The sequence below is a fragment of the Crocuta crocuta genome, unplaced genomic scaffold (assembly GCF_008692635.1).
Source record: "Crocuta crocuta isolate KB4526 unplaced genomic scaffold, BGI_CrCroc_1.0 scaffold23, whole genome shotgun sequence".
In the NCBI taxonomy this organism is placed as follows: domain Eukaryota; kingdom Metazoa; phylum Chordata; class Mammalia; order Carnivora; family Hyaenidae; genus Crocuta; species Crocuta crocuta.
In genome coordinates, this window is record NW_027529439.1 from 13,948 (window position 1) to 36,657 (window position 22,710).

At 38.5% G+C, this 22,710-nt stretch overlaps 1 protein-coding gene across 3 annotated transcripts in view; it reads right to left on the minus strand.

Annotated features, from left to right (window-relative positions):
- Positions 1-22,710, minus strand: part of GINS1 (GINS complex subunit 1) — a 27,872-nt gene continuing 5,162 nt past the window's right edge. Inside the window, exons 3-8 of one of the 3 annotated variants that reach the window (XR_013334161.1) lie at positions 18,501-18,599; positions 17,901-17,991; positions 13,586-13,702; positions 4,260-4,334; positions 3,249-3,335; positions 460-540 (exon numbers count right to left, since the gene is read on the minus strand). Coding sequence is in view for 2 of the 3 variants with exons in the window: in XM_077760152.1 (XP_077616278.1) it covers positions 472-540; positions 4,260-4,334; positions 13,586-13,702; positions 17,901-17,991; positions 18,501-18,599 (451 nt within the window). In the remaining variant the exon portion in view is untranslated. Of the gene's footprint in view, positions 541-3,248; positions 3,336-4,259; positions 4,335-13,585; positions 13,703-17,900; positions 17,992-18,500; positions 18,600-22,710 lie in introns of all 3 variants that reach the window. The other 2 variants (XM_077760152.1, XM_077760153.1) reach the window with 2 other exon arrangements.

Consider the following 22,710-nt stretch of genomic DNA (forward strand, 5'->3'; position numbering starts at 1 on the left):
TCCAATAACAACAAAAAAGAATTTTATTTTATTAAGGAGAATACTGTATGAATTTGCCAAAATTTTGTAACTTAGGAAAGGCATTACTACCTTCCTTGGATTTGTAGTTTATGACTTAGTGTACTATACCATGGGCAACATCAGAGATGTTCACTGAAAATAATCATTACTACTAGTGTAAAAAAATAAATTCAAATATAACAAACGTTTACTTTCATTAAAAAAATTAAAAAACACATTGTAGTAACTAGAGGAATGTTAGGATTATAGATACAGTTTATTACAAAGAGGAGGAGGAATCCTGTACAAAAGAAAAACCATAGTCCTTAGCCAGATATTCCTGTTTATCTTCAAGAACGTCTATAATTTTTTAAACCAAGAGGTGAGGGTGAAGAAGGATGTGAAGAACTTTCCGTGGCTTGGCTCTGCCTCACACCACGGGGAAAAGCCTGGCAGTGCCTCAGCCCAATGTCAGGACAGCACGTGCTCCAGGATGCCCTGTCTGACCAGCTGCTCACACTTCCACCTAGGTAAGAAGTGCTGAGGGGAAACAGTAGGGGAAGAGAAAGAGAAACGATTGGAAAAGAATTTAAAATTACATTTTGTATCATTAAAAAGCAGCAATTTGATTGCATATTTTTCAAACAGCTAAGCAGTTAAAAGCTAAACACACATATTTGCTACCTTTATCAACTGAAATTGATGCCAATTAGAACCACACTGAATTCTGATTTTTATAAACAAATTCATAGTTTGCTTGAGTTAAATTTAACTCAAGAATTCTGCATTCCAATAGGAGCACATGTACCCCAATGTTCATAGCAGCACTCTCCACAATAGCTAAAACATGGAAAGAGCCTAAGTGTCCATCAACAGACGAATGGATCAAGAAGATGTGGTTTATCTATACCATGGAATACTACATGGCAATGAGAAACAATGAAATCTGGCCATGTGTAGAAACATGGATGGACCTTGAGGGTGTTATGCTGAGCGAAATAACTCAGGCAGAGGACAAATATCATATGTTTGCACGTATAGGAGGATTAGGAGGAACTTAACTGAGGACCAAGGGGGAGAAGAAGGGGGGAAATGGTGGGGGAAAGGGAGAGAGGCAAACCATGAGAGACTCTTGAATGCTGACAAAAACTGAGGACTAATGGATGTGGGGGGGAGGGGGATGGGCATGGAGGAGGGCACTAGTGGGGATGAGCACTGGGTGTTATGTGGAAACTAGACAATAAACTATTTGTAAAAAATAAACAAATTTAAAAAAAAAGAATTCTGCATTCCAGTATGAATTTTGCTTAGTATCATTTTGAGATTCAAGCAAAGAAAATCCAGGGGTGAGATTCTGCAGCAGTGGATTACAAGTGTGACAGCAGCTTGCTAGTAAGACCAGGAAAAGGAGCATCTTCCCCATTAAGCTTTCTCTAGTACTGAGTTTGAACATTATTCTTCTAGTTATAGCAGTGGCAGCTTTCCTCCTGTATTCTACAGGATTAAAAGTATCATAACCTACAACATGGGTGCTGTTCACACACTGTGTGTGAAGACCTTGGTACCCAGCTAACACTTGCCCTCCGTGTCCTCCTGAAAGAAAACCACTCTCTTTGTGGGGCAGAAAGGATCCTCCCTGTCTGATTCCCTCAAAGCACAGGGACTTAAAACGGAATGTTTATTAAGGTCCGGGCTGAGGAGGTGCAAGAAACAAGGCAGGAAAACTTTCCAAGCTTGCAGGGGACCAAAGAAACCACAATGAAGAGACAGACATACTTGGGTAAAAACTACAAATGCTGCATTAGAAAGTACAGAGCAAATACTCTTAGAAAGTAACTGCAGGGGTGCATGGGTGTCCAGCTCTGGATTTTGGCTCAGGTCATGATCTCACGGTTTGTGGGATCAAGCCCCACTCTGACCTGACAGCATAAGCCTGCTTGAGATCCTCTCTCTCTGCCCCTCCCCTGCTCACAAGCGTGTCATGTGCTCTCTCTGTCTCTCTCTCAAAATAAAGAAATAAAAATGTAACTGCAGCAGGAGGAACTGTCAAAATTATTCCAGGTGCACAATGCAGTTCAGTGGCCCTGTGCACCTCACCAGCTCACAGGTCCACCATGAGGCCTGTGACTAAATAAATCCCTCCTGACTAGCCAGGAAGACTCATGGGCTGAAGACACACTGTTGTCTAACCTGTTAAATGAGGTTTTGAAATGCCTTAAGAATGTAAAATGTAAAAAAAGGAGGAAAAATTGAGTTGTTCATTTAAGTTATTCTAATCCCTACTTAAAAAGGGGGAGGAGGTTCTGATTTCTGGACAAATAGAAAATGCTTGCCATATGCACAAGGATAAAGAAATGTATGCTGGGCGCCTGGGTGGCTCAGTCAGTTGAATGTCTGACTTGATTCCAGCTCAGGTCATGATCCCAGGGTGGTGGGATCTAGCCTAGAGTTGGGCTCTGTGCTGATTGTGGAGGCTGTTTATTTAATATTCTCTCTCATTCTCCCTCTCCCCCTCTCCCTGTGTGCACTCTCTCTCAAAAAAATAGATATTATGGCAAAAATATATTTTCCTATTAATAGATAGTCTATACCAGATTCTGCAGAAAACTGTAGAAAACTGCTTTTAGATGTGGTTGGACATTTTAAAAATCCCTTTAATATCAACTATAGTATATAAACACATAGTAGGTAAAAAAAAAACCCAACCATAATTGTTCTCCATTTTTTAAACTAAGGGTAGGGCAGTGCTGAGAAACAAGTCAAAAGCATCTCAAGGGAAAGGCTTCTGCATGGTCCACACAGAGTGACAATTGTTTAGCAGGAACAGGAGGAAGGACTCAGCTGGTTTCCACCTACCCTGGCACCCCTTGGGCACTCCAGTGAGGAATCACTGTCTCAGCACATGAGGTGGGGAGATCAGCCATAGAGCTTGAGAAAGAAATTCAAACACAGGACAGGGTTGGAGATAAAGTTTTCTCCTATCTTGCTTTATGAAGATAGCTTTGTTCTTGTGAATCAGAGCTTCCTGCTGGGTCCTCCAGAAGGGCAGGTTTTTAGGAGAGCAATTCTTGAGCATCTGCTTTCTATTCATTACTATCCTACTTTGAAGAGGATACTTGGGAAGGAAATTTTTGCTCTAATAACCAAAGATTTTAGGGTCCCCTGAAAATCTGTCTTTAAAATGTTCAACCTTTATTTTAGGAAACTATTTCAAGATCCAAGGGTACTAGTAAAATAAAGCAACTCACCCTAAGGGAACCACATTAACTCAGCATTACTTTGCTCCAGGGCATAACAAAGACATCAATGACTTAAGGGCTCTGGATACTAACTGGCTGAAAACAAAATGGGAAGGAAAGAAAGAGTGGTTTTTATTAGGTCATTTTTTGTCCTACACTAATGTGACTACAATTAAGATGGGATAAAAATAAATCTAGCTACTATAAATTCATCTAAAGTGAAAATACATCTAATGTGAACTTGATTTCTTTTTAAAAAAATTTTTTTATAGTTTATTTATTTTTGAGACAGAGAGAGACAGAGAATGAGTGGGGAAGGGGCAGAGAGAGAGGGAGACACAGAATCCAAAACAGGCTCCAGGCTCTAAACTGTCAGCACAGAACCCAATGCAGGGCTTGAACTCACGAACCGTGAGATCATGACCTGAGTTAAAGTCGGATGCTTAACTGACTGAGCCACCAGGCGCCCTGTGAACTTGATGATTTCTAAGAAAACAATATATTGAGATTCTTTGTAAGAAAAAATTTAGCTTAAATTATAACTTCACAATTTCAGTCTTTCCCTGTTAAACTGTTAGGATTATGTTAAATACTTAGAAATTTTTGATCCATATACCCTTTGCATGTTAAAAAACTAGGATTTAAAGGGTGATGTACAAGCTGAAAGTGAGTGCTTAGCACCTTTTTAATAAATTCAAAGAAAATAGCTAAATCACAACAATTTATACAGGCCCTTAACTAGAATAAGCCCACTTACCCAAATAAGTTCCATTGTGGTAATTTCCCAGGAATATGCTTAGTGTTAAATACAAGCAAAAATCTAATTAACCTTTTTTTAGTATATGCAACATTTGCTTCAAGTCTTTATATTCAGAAAATGGACAAAACAGTGTGTCTTATACTAAGCATAATGCTTACGATACAAATGATCACAAGGTAACATTTATTTTGCTAGTGATTCTAACATTTCCATCATTCAATATTCTTATAAGATTTAAAGTATCTCAAGATGAGAAATACCTGGCTATTCTTTTTTAATAAGACTGAAGTACCATCATCAACTTCAAATTCTCCATAGTCTTTTAGACACCGCACCTGAAAAGAAAAACCCATGTTTTATCGAAATTACTTTTAACATGTAGTGGTCATAAAGTAAACAGGAGCTTTACAAATACCCACACAGCACAAATACTAGGTTTTCTGTCTGTTTCTTCTCTGTGTACATGGGTCTAGCATTCCTTACTGTGGTCCTCTGGAGATGCCAACTGTCCTGTTTGGATGGGGAGGAAGAATGGCAGGATCTCCAAATGTATGTGTATGTCTGTGCTGCCACCAAGAAAGCCCAGGGAGCTGCTGAGGGAAGACAACATCATGTACTGTGTTTCCTCTGAAATCCTGAAAAACCAGAATACCTTCCTACAAAGAAAGAGAATGTTTTAGGTTGATTCCAACTTGCATCTTATAGATTCTTCCCAAAAATCTCAATATCTGAGAATAGGACATAGGTAAGTCTCCAAAATTTGTTTTAAAGAGATTCTCCCCATCTCCTTCAGTATGCAGATTCTTTCCCAGGAATACGTAGAAGCACACGAGGAAAGAGCAGATGCAGACTCACATCCTAAGAACCAGGAGAGACTCTGGTCAGCAGGTGGGAGGGGAAAGCAGCCTTTTGAAAACCATATCTGCAATTGCCAAGATCACCAACTGACTCCAGCTCTCAGCTGCCACAGGACACAGGAGGGCAGTTCACCTCTCCCATGAGCGCTCAGGACTAAAGTTTGTCATCCTGAGTTCGCACATTCCTGTGAGTGAAGCCAACCCCAGCAGCAAGTTCCAGTCTTCTACTTTCCCAAGGTAATTTCATGTCCTGATTCCTCTGGAATCCTACCATGACTCCCAAAGGTATTTTACTTAGTTCAAGAAATACTATTTAAGAGGTCACGGGGAGGGCAAGATGGCAAAGTAGGGAGCTCTGTGCATTGCACTTGCCCCCATATCTCACACGGAAAAGATCTGAAGCCATAGGTAACATTACAGAACCCAAGAGATTGGGAGAAAAAGGATGCAGAATCCACTGAGAAAGCCTTCTAACGTGAGTGCGAACTGGGGAAGATAAAATCAGGCAGGGATCGGAGACTGGAGGGACCAGGTGATGCCCCGCTCTGTGGGGAGTGAAGGGGAAAAAGAGAGATCCGAAACTACTCAAGATACGGTGTCTGCCACTGGGAAACAGAAAAACCTCCGCTCGGGGCACAGGACTGGGCACGCCAAATCCCCGCACGCCAACTTGTCCCAGAGCAGCTGCGCCGCCCGGGCACCACTCCTTTGTTCATTTGTACTCCCGGATCGGCTGGATTCCTGGAGGAGCCGTGTGTGGACATCCCCGCTCCAAGCTGGCTGGAACTTTAGAGCGTAGGTAAAGGGCTTAAAACTGGGAGATCTGCCTGTGAGTTCGTGTTTTGGGTGGTGAGACACAGAGGGACCTGGTTTCCCTCTCTCCAGAGGGCCGGACGAGCCCTGCAGACAAGCCCCCGCCCATGCTAACCAGCCCGACCTGGAAGAACGGGAGCAGCAGCTTCTGGCTCCACCCCCAGGGCTAGGCAAGAGGCTTGGAATTGCCCTGAGGGGATTGCAAGGCTGTGTCTACCACAATTTCAGTCAGGCTCCCTTTAAAGAGCGCGACCCACCCAGCACTGGAGTTTAGACACCCAAAAAAGCAATGTGCAGCACTTGGTTCAAGAAGCGACTGGTGCACCACCACTCTCCTCACCACAACCCTAAGGAAGAACTCCCGCCTGTCACATTGGATCACACCATGACCATCCCTGCTAGATAGCTGCACTCCTCCTCTTTTTTTTTTTTTTTTTTTTACCCTTTTTCCACTGAACACTGACCTGAATAACTTTGGTCACCGGCTTGCTTAAACAGTCATAAATAGTCCATTCTGTAGATATAAATTCTACACCTACCGACATTCTCTATCTCTTTCTCTCAGGAGTAATTAGACTATATAGTTTCTCTGGATAACACCAGCATCCTTCTCTCACCTATCCAACCATATCCCACCCTTTAGCTCTTTGAAAAAAGCTCCTTATCCCTTCTGCCTGTTCATTCTACTTCCAATTTTTGCCTCATCCCCGCCCTTTGTCACTCTCTATCTCTATGCTCTTCAACCAGCACTACATACACCCGGCTATTTATCTGCAGCTGGGAAATCCAGTTATATGCTTTAAACCGTTCTTTGTCCATCGGTTTTCTTCTTTTTCCCTTTTCTTTTCTTCTTTTTGACCTTTTTATGGATTTTTTAATTTCCTATTATTCGCCTTCCCTCCTTCGTCTTTTCTCTTAACTTTTTCGTATTCCATCTCGGTTTGCATGTTAGTTGAATTTGTCTGTGCATTTGTGTGCTCCTGCTCCCTGTGTGTTTTGTCTGTCTGTTTTCTTCTCCACGGCTACCTCAAGAAACAAGCCAGAGTACAAAAGGTAGAGAGTCCCAAAAACCACTACAAGTAGGAAAAGAAAATAACCAAGGTACCAACAAGAGAGACCAAGAGATACCATTCAAAAAACACTCTCTGAAAGGATAGGCCTTGGATAGTCAGAGAGTTTTCTTGGATACAACTGCGCTCATAGCTGCAGACAGCATAACAAGTCTTTAAAACTAACAAGACTCAGAAAGCTAACTAAAATGACAAAACGAAAGACCTCTCCTCCAAAGAAACTCCAAGAAGAAATGAAAGCTAATGAGCTGCTCAAAACAGATATAAGCAGCATAACTGAACAAGATTTTAGAATAATAATCATAAAATTAATAGCCGGGCTTGAAAAAATCATAGGGGACATCAAAGAAACTAGACAAAATGGAAAATAAAAATAGGCGTGAAGAATTTAAAAATGCAATAAATGAGATACATAATAAATTAGAGGCCTCCAATGCACAGATTGAAGAGGCAGAAAGGAGAATAAGTGATTTAGAAGACACCATTATAGAAAAACAAGAAGCTGACAAAAAAAAGAGACAAACTGATCCAGGAACATGAAAGAAGAGTTCGAGAGCTCNAACCTTTCCAAATAAACAGAAATTGAAAGAATTTGTCACCACTAAGCCAGCCCTACAAGAAATCCTGAGGGGGACGCTGAGAGAAGTATTGCAAGGAACGAAGACACCAGAGACACCACTACAAGCATGAACTCCACAAAGGACACTATGACTCTAAACCCACATATTTCAATAATAACACTGAATGTAAATGGGCTGAATGCTCCAATCAAAAGACACAGGGTTGCAGAATGGATAAAAAAACAAAATCTATCTATATGCTGTCTACAAGAAACTCATTTTACACAGAAGATACCTTCAGATTAAAAGTAAGGGGATGGAGAAATATATATCATGCTACGGGAAATCAAAAGAAAGCCAGAGTTGCTATACTTATATCAGACAAACTGGACTTTAATTAAAGACAAAATAAGAGATAAAGAACGGCACTACATAATAATTACAGGGTCCATCCATCAGGAAGAACTAACTATCATAAATGTCTNTGAAAAATAAAACCAAAACGGGAGGTATCACCATCCCAGACTTTAGCCTCTACTACAAAGCTGTCATCATCTAGACAGTATGGTATTGGCACAAATATAGACATACAGACCAATGGAATAGAATTTAGAATTCAGAAGTGCACCAAAGGTATACAGCCAACTAATCTTTGACAAAGCGGGAAAGAGTANAAGATGGGCATGGAGGAGGGCACTTGTGGGGATAAGCTTGGGTGTTATATGGAAATCAACCTGACAATAAACTATTTGTATAAAATAAATAAATTAATTAAATTAAATTAAATGCAAAAAAAAAAAAAGAAAGAAAGAAAAGAAATACTATTTAAGAAAAATCCCCACCACCACTACCCCCTTTTGGTTCTTTAAGGAGACTTTTATTATAGAAAAACTCTTAACATATTCAAAAGTAAAAAGACTAATAATATAATGAAACTTCATCAACTGACACCAACAGTTATCAAGATGTGGCCAAACCTGTTCCCTCACCTACTTCTGGATTACTTTGAAGCAAATCCTGGATACCATTTCATCTATAAATATTTTAGTATCTATTTCTACAAAATAATATTTTTATTTGTTTATAATTTTTAGAGGTTTATTAATTTTATTCTTGTTCACAAAGAATCAGCTTTTGGTTTCACTGAAAATTTTTTTGTTTTAATTTTAGTTCCAGTTAACATACAGTGTTGTATTGGTTTCAGGTGTAAGATTCTTTTTTTAAAAAATCTGAATATCATTATCACATCTTATTAAAAATTTTTTAAAAATGTGTACTTATTTATTTTGAGAGAAAGAGCACAGGCACACATATGCATGCCTGAAGTGGAGGAGGGGCAGAGAGAGGGAGAGAGAGAATGCTAAGCAGGCTCCCCACTGTCAGCTCAAATCCCTGACAAGGGGCTCATTCCCACCAAGAGTGAGATCATGACCTGAACCAAGATCAAGAGTCAGATGCTTAATCAACTGATCCATCTAGGTGCTCATTAATAATTTTCGTATCATGAAATACCCAGTTTGTATCCAAATTTCCCCATTTGACTCATGAACTTTTTTAAAAGCTGCCATGTTCAAATCAGAATCCAACAAGAGCTACACATTTCACATCTCCACGTCTTTTAATCTATACAGTTCTTCCCCTTTTCCTTCCTCCTCCTGGCAATTTATTTGTTAAAGTAACTGGGTAGTTTGTTTAGTAATTTCCCAAAAGCTAGATTTTGTTGTGGATCCTTGTGGGGTCACTTAACATGTTCTTCTGTCCCTGAATTTCCTCTAAACTGGAAGTTAGGTGTAGAGGTTGGATTAGATCAGATTTGATTTTCCGGCAAATGATGTTATTAAGCATTTCTTGTAAGACCTCACAAAGCACAAAACATCTGGCTGTTCCTTCCTGGATGTTAAGATTGATCAGTGGGTGTAGGTATTACCTATATTCATCCATATTCATCATTATCATCTCTACTAGCTTTTCACCTACCAGTTTTTAGAAGGTATTTGCCTCCACACATTAGGGCTACAAAATGGCATTAATGTAGTTCTTTTACTTCTGCTGTATTTATTAGCCAGAATTCTATGAAGAAGAAATTCCCCAGGCTACCTGGGTGGCTTACTTGGTAGAACATATAACTCTCGATCTTGGGGTTTAAGTTTGAGCTCCATGTTGGGTACTGAGATTTTTTTTTAATTTAATTTTTAAAAAATGTTTGTTTATTTTTGAGACAGAGCATGAGCAGAGGAGAGGAAGAAAGAAAGAGAAACACAAAATCCAAAGCAGGCTCCAGGTACTGGGCTGTTAGCACAGAGACCAAAGCGGGGCTTGAACTCACAAACCATGAGATCATGACCTGAGCTGAAGTTGGACACTTAACTGACTGAGCCACCCAGGCACTCTGGGTGTAGTGATTACTTAAAAAATAAAATCTTAAAAAAAAAAAAAAGGAAGGAAAGAAGGAAGGAAGGAAGGAAGGAAGGAAGGAAGAAACTTCCCTTGTAAACAATTTGGTGATTTGGCTACCCTGAGGCAGAACTTGTACAGTAAAGGCTGACAGACTGATAGATGACAGAGATGGTTGATCCCATTCTTTTATTTACCACTTTTTTTTAATTTTGAAAAAAATATTTATTTGAGAGAAAGAAAGAGAGTGAGCTGGGTAGGGGCAGAGAGAGAGGGAGACACAGAATTTGAAGCAGGCTCCAGGCTCTGAGCTGTCAGCACAGAGCCTGACACGGGGCTTAAACACACAACCGTGAGATCACGACCTGAGGCAAAGTCAGAAGGTTAACCTACTGAACCACCCAGATGCCCCTATTTACCACTTTTCAAAATGAGCTGAATCCCTCATATTCTCTAAAGGGGAACAAAAAGATGTTATTTTTTAAATTACTGTTATTGTTATTTGATATCATTATGCATTCATGCTTCTAACATAACTGATGTGATGCAATTCACTGAAGTTAGTAATTTTGAGGCTCAGATTATTCCTTCTTTGGCCAATGAGAGCACCTTTAAATTGGCTCCCATGGTTTTAGCACTCCCCTTGGAATCCTTGATACACTCTGCTTTCTATGAAGACAAGGTATTCCATGTGCAGCTTGTGCTTTTATGTAAGACCCTGGAATTAGCCTTTCCTGCCTTCCTCCCACCCTGCACCTCCCCCCATTAAGTCTGGTTTCCTTTAGTGGGAAACGGCACTTAAACTCCAGAATTTAGATGTTCATTGCACTGGGTTGGTTGTTGTTTTTAGGTCTTTCCAGTGCACAGACCTAAGAAACACTTTTTTAAAAACAGAGATAATTCAAAATGAGTCCATGCTGATATTTCAAACCCCAGTTTGGCAATACAAAATTTTCACTTAATTTTTTCATTTTAATATTTGTTTCTCTTTTTTCTTATTTTGAAAATCTTCTCTTTGACCTCAGCTGCAGCAATTTCTTGCTCAACACGTCTCCGAATGCAAGGTTGAAATAAAAGCAAAATTGAACTATTGGGACAACATCAAGATAAAAAGCTTCTGCACCACAAAGGAAACAATCAACAAAGCTAAAAGGCAACCAACAAAATGGGAGAAGGTACTTGCAAATGACATATCAGATAAAGGGTTATTATCCAAAATCTATAAGAACTTAACCAAACTCAACGCCTGAGAAATAAACAACCCAGTGAAGAAATGGGCAAAAGACATGAATAGACATTTTTCCAAAGAAGAAAAGCTTAGACATCATTCCAGATGTCTAACAGACACATGAATAGATGCTCAACATCACTCAATATCAGGGAAACATAACTGATCATCTAGGTGATGGTCAAAATCAAAACCACACTGAGATACCACCTCACACCAGTCAGAGTGGCTAAAATTAACAATTCAGGAAACAACAGATGCTGGCAAGGATGTGGAGAAATGGGAACCCTCTTGTATTGTTGGTGGGAATGCAAACTAGTATAGCTTTCTGGAAAACAGTATGGAGGTTCCTCAAAAAATTAAAAATAGAACTATCCTATAACCCAGCAATCGCACTAACTAGGATTATCCAAAGGATACAGGAGTGCTGATTCATAGGGAAACATGTATCCCAATGTTTACAGCAGTGCTTTCGACAAAAGCCAAATTATGGAAAAAGCTCAAATGTCCATATGTCCATCAATTGATAGAAGATGTAGTTTACATATATAACGGAATACTACTTGGCAATGAGAAAGAATAAAATCCTGCCATTTGCATCAATGTGGATGGAACTGAATGGTATTATGCTAAGTGAAATAAGTCAATCAGAGAAAGACAGATGTATGTTTTCACTCATATGTGGAACCTGAAAAATTTACCAGAAGACCATGGGGGAAAAATAGTTTCAGAGAGGGAGGCAAACCGTAAGAGACTCTTAAATACAGAGAACAAACTGAGGGTTTGAAGGAGGGAGGTGGAGGAGAGGGAAAATGGGTAATGGGCATTGAGGAGGGCATGAGCTGGGAAAAACACTCGGTGTTGTATGTAAGCAATGCATCATGGGAATTTATTATCCTCGAAACCAAGAGCACACTGTATACACTGTATGTTAACTTGACAATAAATTATATTAAAAAAATAAAAAGGAAAGAAAATAATAAAAGAAAAGAAAAAAGAAAATTTTAGCTATTGGTGCCATTACTTTTTTGCTTGGTTATGTCAATATATAAACTGTTTCAAAAGAACAGTAATGCATTACTAATAAAAATTTCTTTGTAATTCTTTTCATCTTTTTTTTAATGTTTATTTTAGAGAGAGAGAGAATGACACAGCACAAGCAGGGGAGGGGCAAAGAGAGAGAGGGAGACCCAGAATCCTAAGCAGGCTCCAGACTCTGAGCTATCAGCAGAGAGCCCAACAGGGGGCTTGAACCCATGAACCATGAGATCATGAACTGAGCTGAAGTTGGATGCTTAACTGACTGAGTCACCCAGGTGCCCCAGTTTTTTAAAAAATAATGGTTCTAGGGGCGCCTGGGTNTAAAATAAAAATAATGGTTCTAAAAATTTTTTTAATGCTTTCATCTTTTTTTTTTAATGTTTATTTTTGAGAGAGAGAGAGAAAATGCACATGCACTTGCATGCACCATGCAGGAAAGGGACAGAGAGAGGAAGACAGAATATCAGAAGCTAACAGCACAGAACCAATGCAGAGCTCAAACTTGTGAACTGTGAGATCATGACCTGAGCCAAAGTCCAAAGCATAACTGATTGAGCCACCCAGGCACTCCTGTAATTCTTTTCATCCTTAGAACACATACACTGGGGGAGTGCCTGGGTGACTGAGATAATCAGTTAAGTGTCTGACTCTTGATTTTGGTTCAGGTCATGATCTCACAGTTCATGAGATTGAGTCCTGCATTGGGCTCTGTGCTGGCAGGTATGGAGCCTGCTAAAGACTCTCTCTCAAAATAAATAAACTTTTAAAAAACACTAAAATATTCCTGTTTGACTAATCTACCAACTTGAAACACAGGTTCATTTGTTTTGTTCTGTTTTCAAAATCTGTAGGTTGGTTTTCTACTTTAATTTTTTAATATGTAAAACATTTATATGTTTCCAAAGTTAACATTCTGAAAATAGGTATGTTCAGAAAGTTTTCACTATTCTACTGTATTTCCACCATCCCCCTACAGGTAACATTTTTGGTTTGGTTTCCCTTCTGTTTTCATTTAAATTAATAAATATTTATATACACCCCTCTTCTTAGATAAAAGTCAGCATAATCTACTCATTAAAGAAAAATCCATTTTATTTTATTTTTATTTTTTTTTTTACAAATAGTTTGTCAAATTAGTTTCCACATAACACTCAGTGCTCATCCCCACAAGTGTCCTCCTCCATGCCCATCCCCCCTCCCCCCCACATCCATCAGTCCTCAGTTTTTGTCAGCATTCAAGAGTCTCTCATGGTTTGCCTCTCTCCCTTTCCCCCACCATTTCTGCCCTTCTTCTCCCCCTTGTTCCTCCGTCAAGTTCCTCCTAATCCTCCTATACGTGCAAACATATGATATTTGTCCTTCTGTGCCTGACTTATTTCGCTCAGCATAACACCCTCAAGGTCCATCCATGTTGCTACACATGGCCAGATTTCATTGTTTCTCATTGCCATGTAGTATTCCATGGTATAGATAAACCACATCTTCTTGATCCATTCATCCGTTGATGGACACTTAGGCTCTTTCCATGTTTTAGCTATTGTGGAGAGTGCTGCTATGAACATTGGGGTTCATGTGCTCCTATGCCTCAGCATAAGAAAAATCCATTTTAAAAGGTATACTTACTTCTATATATAGGCTTTTTGGAGGTTTCATATCTTGTGTGATGTCCAAACCTCCATCTCCTCCCAGTGACCTCATATAAATGGCAAGAGACTTTTTATAATGATTGAACCACTCCATCTGCAAACATAGAGATGGTCATTTGACAAATTTATAAGAAAAGAAACCTGCAAAAACTGTCTGTTCATCCTTTTATAAATAGCACATTTCCCCACGTGGATCATTAGTGACAATTCATTATTTAAAATACAAGTATTACTGACTGCCTGCTGTGAACCAGGCCCTGTTCTGGGTATTTAGGATGGATCATTTAACAAAATGAACAAAAATCTCCTTTCTCACAGAACTTATATGCCAGCATACTTAATCACAGACCTAAGGAACATTCTACCAGAAGCAGAACCATGAAAAATATACCATTTCAGAAATATGATCTCTCCAAACTGCATTGATGGTTTTTCTGAAAACTATAAAACCCTGCTGAGAAAAATACCCAAGTGTCTATCACTGATGAGTAGATATGTATATCTGCACAACAGGATATTACGCAGCCATACATCAGAGTTCTGATAGTGTCAGCACACAGATAACCTTAAAAACGTGCTAACTGAAAGGCACAAAAGGCCACCTATTACATGATTCCACTTATATGAAAAGTCCATAGTAGGCAAATCTATAGAGAAAGATTAGTAATCTCCAGGGGCTGGGAAGAGGGGAGAGGACATGAAATAATGGATACACAGTTTCTTTTGGGGGTAATGAAAATGTCCTGGAATTAGATGGTGATAGTAGATGCACAACTCTGAATATACTAAGAAACATTGAATTGTATACTTTAAAAGAGTAAACTTTATGGTATGTAAATTATACCTCAGTAAATCTGTTAATTTTTTCATTGTTAAAACATATTAAAGACCTAAATATATGGAGGGATTACCACATTCACGATTCAGTATTATAAAATCAACTCATTTATGTATTTAATTCATTCTCAATCAAAATCTCATTAAAAAAACAGAACCTGACAAATTGAATCTAAAATTTACATGGAAATTCAAAGGGTCCAAAACAGTTGAGACATTTGAAAAAGAAGAACAAGATGGGAATGCTTGCTCAAGACTTATTATAAAGTTAAATACAGAATTCGTGTAAGGACAAATAGATTAAAAGAACACAAGAGAAAAGTCTCCTGTCCCAAATCCCCAGATATTCTGACACTCACTTTATGAAAAAAGTGGTACCATGCACAGAGCAATGGGGAAAGGAGATCCTCCTTTCCAATTACATGGTGCTGGGTCATCTCAGTATCTATATTCAAAATGAAAGCTGACTTTTAACATTATATACAAAATTCAATGCCACTACTGTAGATGTCCTTGTGAAAGGTAAAACAATACAGCTCTGAAGAGAGTACATAAACAGCTTCATAACCCTTATTAGAAAGTGTGTGTGTGTATGTGTGTGTGTGTGTGTGTGTGTGTTGTGTGTGTGTGTGTGTGTGTNGCAAATCTATAGAGAAAGATTAGTAATCTCCAGGGGCTGGGAAGAGGGGAGAGGACATGAAATAATGGATACACAGTTTCTTTTGGGGGTAATGAAAATGTCCTGGAATTAGATGGTGATAGTAGATGCACAACTCTGAATATACTAAGAAACATTGAATTGTATACTTTAAAAGAGTAAACTTTATGGTATGTAAATTATACCTCAGTAAATCTGTTAATTTTTTCATTGTTAAAACATATTAAAGACCTAAATATATGGAGGGATTACCACATTCACGATTCAGTATTATAAAATCAACTCATTTATGTATTTAATTCATTCTCAATCAAAATCTCATTAAAAAAACAGAACCTGACAAATTGAATCTAAAATTTACATGGAAATTCAAAGGGTCCAAAACAGTTGAGACATTTGAAAAAGAAGAACAAGATGGGAATGCTTGCTCAAGACTTATTATAAAGTTAAATACAGAATTCGTGTAAGGACAAATAGATTAAAAGAACACAAGAGAAAAGTCTCCTGTCCCAAATCCCCAGATATTCTGACACTCACTTTATGAAAAAAGTGGTACCATGCACAGAGCAATGGGGAAAGGAGATCCTCCTTTCCAATTACATGGTGCTGGGTCATCTCAGTATCTATATTCAAAATGAAAGCTGACTTTTAACATTATATACAAAATTCAATGCCACTACTGTAGATGTCCTTGTGAAAGGTAAAACAATACAGCTCTGAAGAGAGTACATAAACAGCTTCATAACCCTTATTAGAAAGTGTGTGTGTGTATGTGTGTGTGTGTGTGTGTGTGTGTGTATGCGTGTGTGTGTACCCATGCATGCACCCTCAGGTTCAGTAATGCACCTGAATGACTCACAAAACTATAGAAAGCACTACACTTATAATCACAAGCACTACACTTATAATCACAATTTTACCACAGCTGAAGGGATAACAATCAGAACCAGCCAAAGGAAGAAAACAGAGTGATTTCTGGGAGGGTACTACAGGGGCCAAGGGTAGGTCACCCTAAAATGGGCCACTTTGGCATGAAGACTATTTTGAGTTAAAAAGCAACTAAAACCCAGCAGATTCAGGGGTGCCTGGGTGGCTTAGTTGGTTAAGAGTCTGGACTTCAGCTCAGGTCATGATCTCACAGTTCCTGAGTTCAAGCCCCACACTGGGCTCTATGCTGACAGCTCAGAGCCTGGAGCCTGCTTTGGATTCCGTGTTTCCCACTCTCTCTACCCCTCCCTTGTTCATGCTCTGTCTCTCTCTCAAAAATAAACATTAAAAATTTTTTTTCAAAAAAAAAAACACAAAAACCCAGCAGATTCAGGAAAAGCTCTTTACCTCCCCTACAACCACCTTAAAAAAAGTCTGGATAGAGGACCTGCTCTAGGAAGAGAGCTATCACCACAGACAACTATCTTATGCTGTGAACAAGGTACGGTAGACAAGGAAGAACTTAGGAAGGACATTTTGATGCAAGTCCTCTCTTTGTCTCATTGTTTCTGTGGGCCCAACTAAAATCTGTTTACTAAACATCTGTTCTTTTTCATTCTTCCTGAGGATTACATTCTTTACCTTTGAAGTCCTAAACCCCTAACCCTTGTGATGCCTGGTTGGCTCAACCAGTAGAGCATGTGACTCTTGATCTCAAAGTCTTGAGTTCAAGACCCACACTAGGCACAGACCTTACTTTAAAAAACACACACACACATATAACCTCATTTTGCCTGTCTTTGGAATTTCCATGTCTGTGTGGATTCCCTGCATTTATGAAGTTAAATTTGATTTTCTCTTGTTAATCTGTCTCAAGTTAATTTGACTCAGTCCAGCTAGAAGGACCTTGAAGAGGACAGGACATTCTTACTCCCTCAGAGTGAGCAAACTTGAAGCTCTAGTGTCCTATCCCTACAGAATCATGACACATCACACTCCTGGCACAATGATGTGTAACAGTACACACAAAGCACTATCAACCAGGGAGGCTCATACAAGCTTTGGTGTCCAGAATTTTTACTGGGGTTTCATTACATAAGCACCATTGCTTGAATTACTACCCATGTGACAGAGCTCCATCTCTTAACTCCCCTCTCCTCTCTGGAAGTTGTACTGACATCAAGAGATTCAAAGTCCCAAACCAAAGGAGACAGTAGGAACTCTGAATTTGTAGCCAGTTAGTCAGATGGGAGGGTGGCCCTCAAAACACCCAAAACCTGTGGCAAGTGTCTGCAAAGGGCAGTCTTAGACTGTCATATTCAGGCTAACTCTGTGCAGTTAGTGTCAAAAGCCACTGCAAACCTGCTAAAGGTATATCATCTTCATTTTGTAAATGAGGGAATTCAGGCATACAGAAAACTCAAGTTAACTTGTCCAAGATTAGACAGTGAGAGAGACAATGTCTGGACTCAAGTTTACTTGACTCTAGTCCCATGTCCTTAAATGCTGGGCTAGCTCTGTGTCTTAGTGACTGGACAAATAAAGAGTATTCATGTTGACCAGGAAAGTGCATGTGCATGTGGTACACATGCATGCACACACCTAAATAAAAATGCCAGTTTTTTAATCCTACTGATGTATCACTAATAAGTAACATAATGGGACCTTTTACTTTGTCAATAACAGAGGTTTCCACATAGCATTTAGAATTACTCCCACCATTCTCATCACAGTATATACCAAATAAATACAAGCTAAAAACTGCTGAAAACCAGATGTTAAACACAAAGAGAAATACTGTAATATCACAGGACAATGCCAGATCCAGCATCTTCCAGACTCAGAAACGTGAACAACAGTGCTAACTCACTTCTTCAGCAGACATGTGAAATCGTAAAGCATTTGGCAAGATGCTGCCATACTCCCACCTGAGTGCTCTGATCCGAAGCAGTCGATCATACCTAGGACAAGAAGAAGATATGAGACCACATAAGTGTAAGAAGACAACTTTGGGACCATAGGGATACACAAATATGGACAGGATAGGTGTGGTGAAGTCTTCTTCATTTCTCAATGTTTCAGAAAGGCACAGTGGTCAGGTAAAAAAAGTTCCAAAAAAGACCTTATTTCTTAGAGATGGATACTAAAATATTTAGTGGTAAAATGCCATGATGTTCTAGATTAATTTAGCATAAATAAAACAAGATGAAGCAGATATGGAAAAATGTTAAAAACTGTTAAACCTAGATGATGGCTCCCAAGGGGTAAGCTCATAATATTCTCCCTAGTTTTATGAATACTGCATTTTTCATGATAAAACAAATAATGGAAAAAAGACAAGTATTTAGAATGCTTACACAGGAAAAACAAATCTAAGAATTTGTTATACATTCAAAATGGTTAATTAGGAAACCACATGCAAAGCCCTCCATTGTTCCCTGCTACCCCAAGCAAAAACTGAGAAGCTTACAGGTATGCTACGGTACAGCGTCGATTTCTTAACAAGGAACAGTGTCGAAATTTGATGGTTGGTATCAAATCACTTTGTCCACCTGACTTCACTTCATTCCTGGTAAGAACATTTAAAGAAAAAAAGAACATTAAAAATAAAGAAAAAGAAAAGAACAAAGGTGTATATTTTAGCATAAATAACATTTTCAAAGCCAACAAAGAAAGGATTTCCATGTTTGTTTTTGCCCATTTATGTAATAATGCAGTTAATGTAATCAAATAGTACCTGCCTCCACATCAGAGCTTTTATTATGTTAAAAGAAAAAAGCCAAAGTGAACTAATTAAGATCAGAATATCCGCATTTAACAGTTTGGTATTTTACATTTTTGCACACTGATTAATCTCCATTATTTTCAAAGGACACGGTGTTAATTCACCTTCTGGAATTCCTTTATCGTGCTAGGATAAAAGACAAATCTAAACATTATGGTTCAGAAGATTATGGTCTTTTATCATGTTTTTTTATTTTAAAAGGAACTACTCTTCCAAATGCTTGTAATAAGGTGAGTTAAAATGGAGTCAAAATGGTCCTTCACTCATCCCACAAATATTTATTGATCTTCAACTATGTGCGTGTCCTATAATGCAGTGTTCTGCAGAGAAGGAAAAATTTTGGTTTTACCCTATAAAATTTACATCCCCTTAGATATTAGACAAGTATCACATTTAAAAACCAGATGTACAATTAATTAATGGGCACAGAGTTTCAGTATTACAGGATGAGGGTTATGAGGATGGATGGTGTGGATAGCTGTTGAACACTATGCACATATTTACTACTACTGAATTGTGCACTAAAATGGTTAAGATGGCAAACTCTGTTATTTGTATTTTACCATTAAAAAACAGGAAAAAAAAAAACCCGAGAGGGAAGTATATAACAAAATTAAGAGGGAAGTATGTACTAATCCAGACCTTCCTAAAGATGGAAAAAAATGTCTCAAATACACAACCTAACCTCACACCTAAAGGAGATGGATAAAGAAGAGCAAATAAAACCCAAAACTAGCAGAAGAGAAATAATAAAGATTAGAGCAGAAATCCATGATCTCAAAATAAAAAAACCAATAGAACAGATCAATGAAACCAGGAGCTAGTTCTTTTAAAGAATTAACAAAACTGATAAACCCATAGCTAGATTTATCAAAAAGAAAAAGGACCCAAGTAAATCATAAATGAAAGAGGAGAGCTCACAACTAACACTGCAGAGGTACAAACATTAATAAGAGAATATTATGCACAATTATATGCCAACAAATTGGGCAATCTGGAAAAAATGGGCAAATTCCTAGAAACATATAAATTACCAAAACTGAAAAAGGAAAAAATAGAACATTTGAACAGACCCATACCAAGTAAAGAAATTGAATCCAACAAACAAGAGTCCAGGACTGGATGGCTTTCCAGGGGAATTCTAACAGACATTTAAAGAACATTGATTCTACCATTTATTCTCTTGAAGCTGCTCCAAAAAAAAGAGGTGGAAGGAGAACTTCCAAACTCATTCTAGAGGCCAGCATTACACTGATTTCAAAACGAGACAAAGACTCCACAAAAAGAGAGAACTACTGACGAATTTCCCTGATGAACATGGATGCAAAACCAAGATACTAGCAAACCAAATCCAATAATACATTAAAAGAATTATTCATCACAATCAAGTAGGGTTTATTCCTGGGCTGCAGGACTGGTTCAAGATCCACTAAAAAATGAATGTGATACAGCACATTAATAAAAGAAAGGATAAGAATCACATGATCCTCTCTATAGATACAGAAAATGCATTTGACAAAATACAGCATCCTTTCTTGATAAATACCCTCGTGAAAGTAGAGACAGAGGGATCATACTTCAAGATCATAAAGTTCATATACAAAAGACCCACAGCTAATACCATCCTCAATAGGGGAAAACAGAGCTTTCCTCCTAAGGTTAGGAACATGACAGGAATGTACACTCTCACCACTGTTGTTCAATAAAAGTGTTGGGAGGCCTAGACTTAGCAATCAGACAACAGAAAGAAATAAAAGGCATCCAAATCAGTAAGGAAGAAGTCAAACTATCAGTCTTCACAGATAACATGATACTGTACGCAAAAAACCTGAAAGACTCTCAGAAAACTGCTAGAACCGATCCATGAATTCAGCAATGTCACAGGGTATAAAATTAATGTACAGAAATCAGTTGCATTTCTATACACCAATAATGAAGCAGCAGAAAGAGAAATCAAGAAATCAGTCCCATTTACAATTGCACCAAAAACCATAAAATATCTAGAAATAAATCTAACCAAAGAGGAAAAAGACCTGTACACTGAAAGTTATAGAAAGCTTATGAAAGAAAATGAAGAGGACACAAAGAAATGGAAAAAAACAAAACAAAACATTTCATGCTCATGGTTTGGAAGAACAAATACTGTTAAAATGTGCATACTACCCAAAGCAAACTGCATATTCAATGCAATCCCTATCAAAACAACACCAGCATTCTTCACAATGCTAGAAGAAACAATCCTAAAATTTGTATGGAACCAGAAAAGACCTCAAGTAGCCAAAGTAATGTTGAAAAAACCAAAGCTGGAGGCATCACAATCCCAGACTTCAAGCTGTGTTACAGAACTGCAATCATCAAGACATCATGGTACTGGCACAAAAACAGACACTCAGATCAATGGAACAGAATAGAGAACCCAGAGATAGATCCACAAATGTATGGCCAACTAATCTTCAACAAAGCAGGAAAGAATATCAAGTGGAAAAAAGACAGACTCTTCAGCAAACAGTGCTGGGAAAACTGGACAGTGACATGCAGACAAATGAACTGGACCACTTTCTTACATCATACACAAAAATAAACTCAAAATGGATGAAAGATCGAAATGTAGAATAGGAAACCATCAAAATCCTAGAGGAGAAAACAGGCAACAATCTCTTTGACCTTGGCCACAGCAACTTCTTACTAGACATGTCTCCAGAGGCAAGGGAAACAAACAAACAAAAAAATGAACTACTCAGACCTCATCAAGATAAAAGTCTTCTGCACAGCAAAGGACATAACTAACAAAACAAAAAGGCAGCGGATGGAATGGGAGAAGTATTTGCAAATGATGTATCAGATAAATGGTTAGTTCCCAAAATGTATAAAGAATATATCAAAATAGGGGCGCCTAAGTGGCTCAGTCAGTTAAGCATCCAACTCTCAGTTTTGGCTCAGGTCATGATCTCACATTTTATGAGTTTGAGCCCCACATCAGGCTCAAAGCTGACAGTGAGGAGTCTGTTTGGGATTCCCTCTTCCTCTCTCTCTGCCCCTCACTTGCTCAGTCACTGTCTCTCTCAAAATGAATAAGTAAACTGAAAAAAAAATTTTTAATTAAAAAAATAAAGAACATATCAAACTCAACACCCAAAAGCAATTAATCCAGTGAAGAAATGGGCAGAAGACATGAATAGAAAGACACCCTTATGGCAAACAGACACATGAAAAGATGCTCAACATCACTCATCAGGGAAATACAAATCAAAACCACAATGAGGTACCAACTCACACCTGTCAGAATTGCTAAAATGAACAAATCAGGAAAACAACAGATACTGGTGAGGATGCAGAGAAATAGGAACACTTTTGCACTGCCTGATGGGAATGCAAACTGGTACAGCCACTCTGGACAACAATAGGGAGGTTCCTCAAAAAATTAAAAATAGAACTACCCTACAAACCCAGCAATTGTACTACTAGATATTTATCTAAAGAATAGAAAAATGCTGATTCAAAGGGGCATATGTGCCTCAATGTTTATAGCAGCACTATCAACAATAGCCAAATTATGGAAAGAGCCCAAATGTGTACACACACACACACACACACACACACACACACACACACTGGAATATTATTCAGGAATCAAAAGGAATGAAGTCTTACTACTTGCAACAACATGGATGGAGCTGGAATGTATTATGCTAAGTGAAAAAAGTCAGTCAGAAAGATAAATATCATATGACTTCACTCAAATGTGGAATTTAAGAAACAAAACAGATGAGGGGCGCCTGGGTGGCTTAGTCAGTTAAGCGTCCGACTTTCGCTTGGGTCATGATCTCGCGGTTCGTGGGTTCGAGCCCCGCATCGGGCTCTGTGCTGACTGCCAGCTCAGATCCTGGAGCCTGTT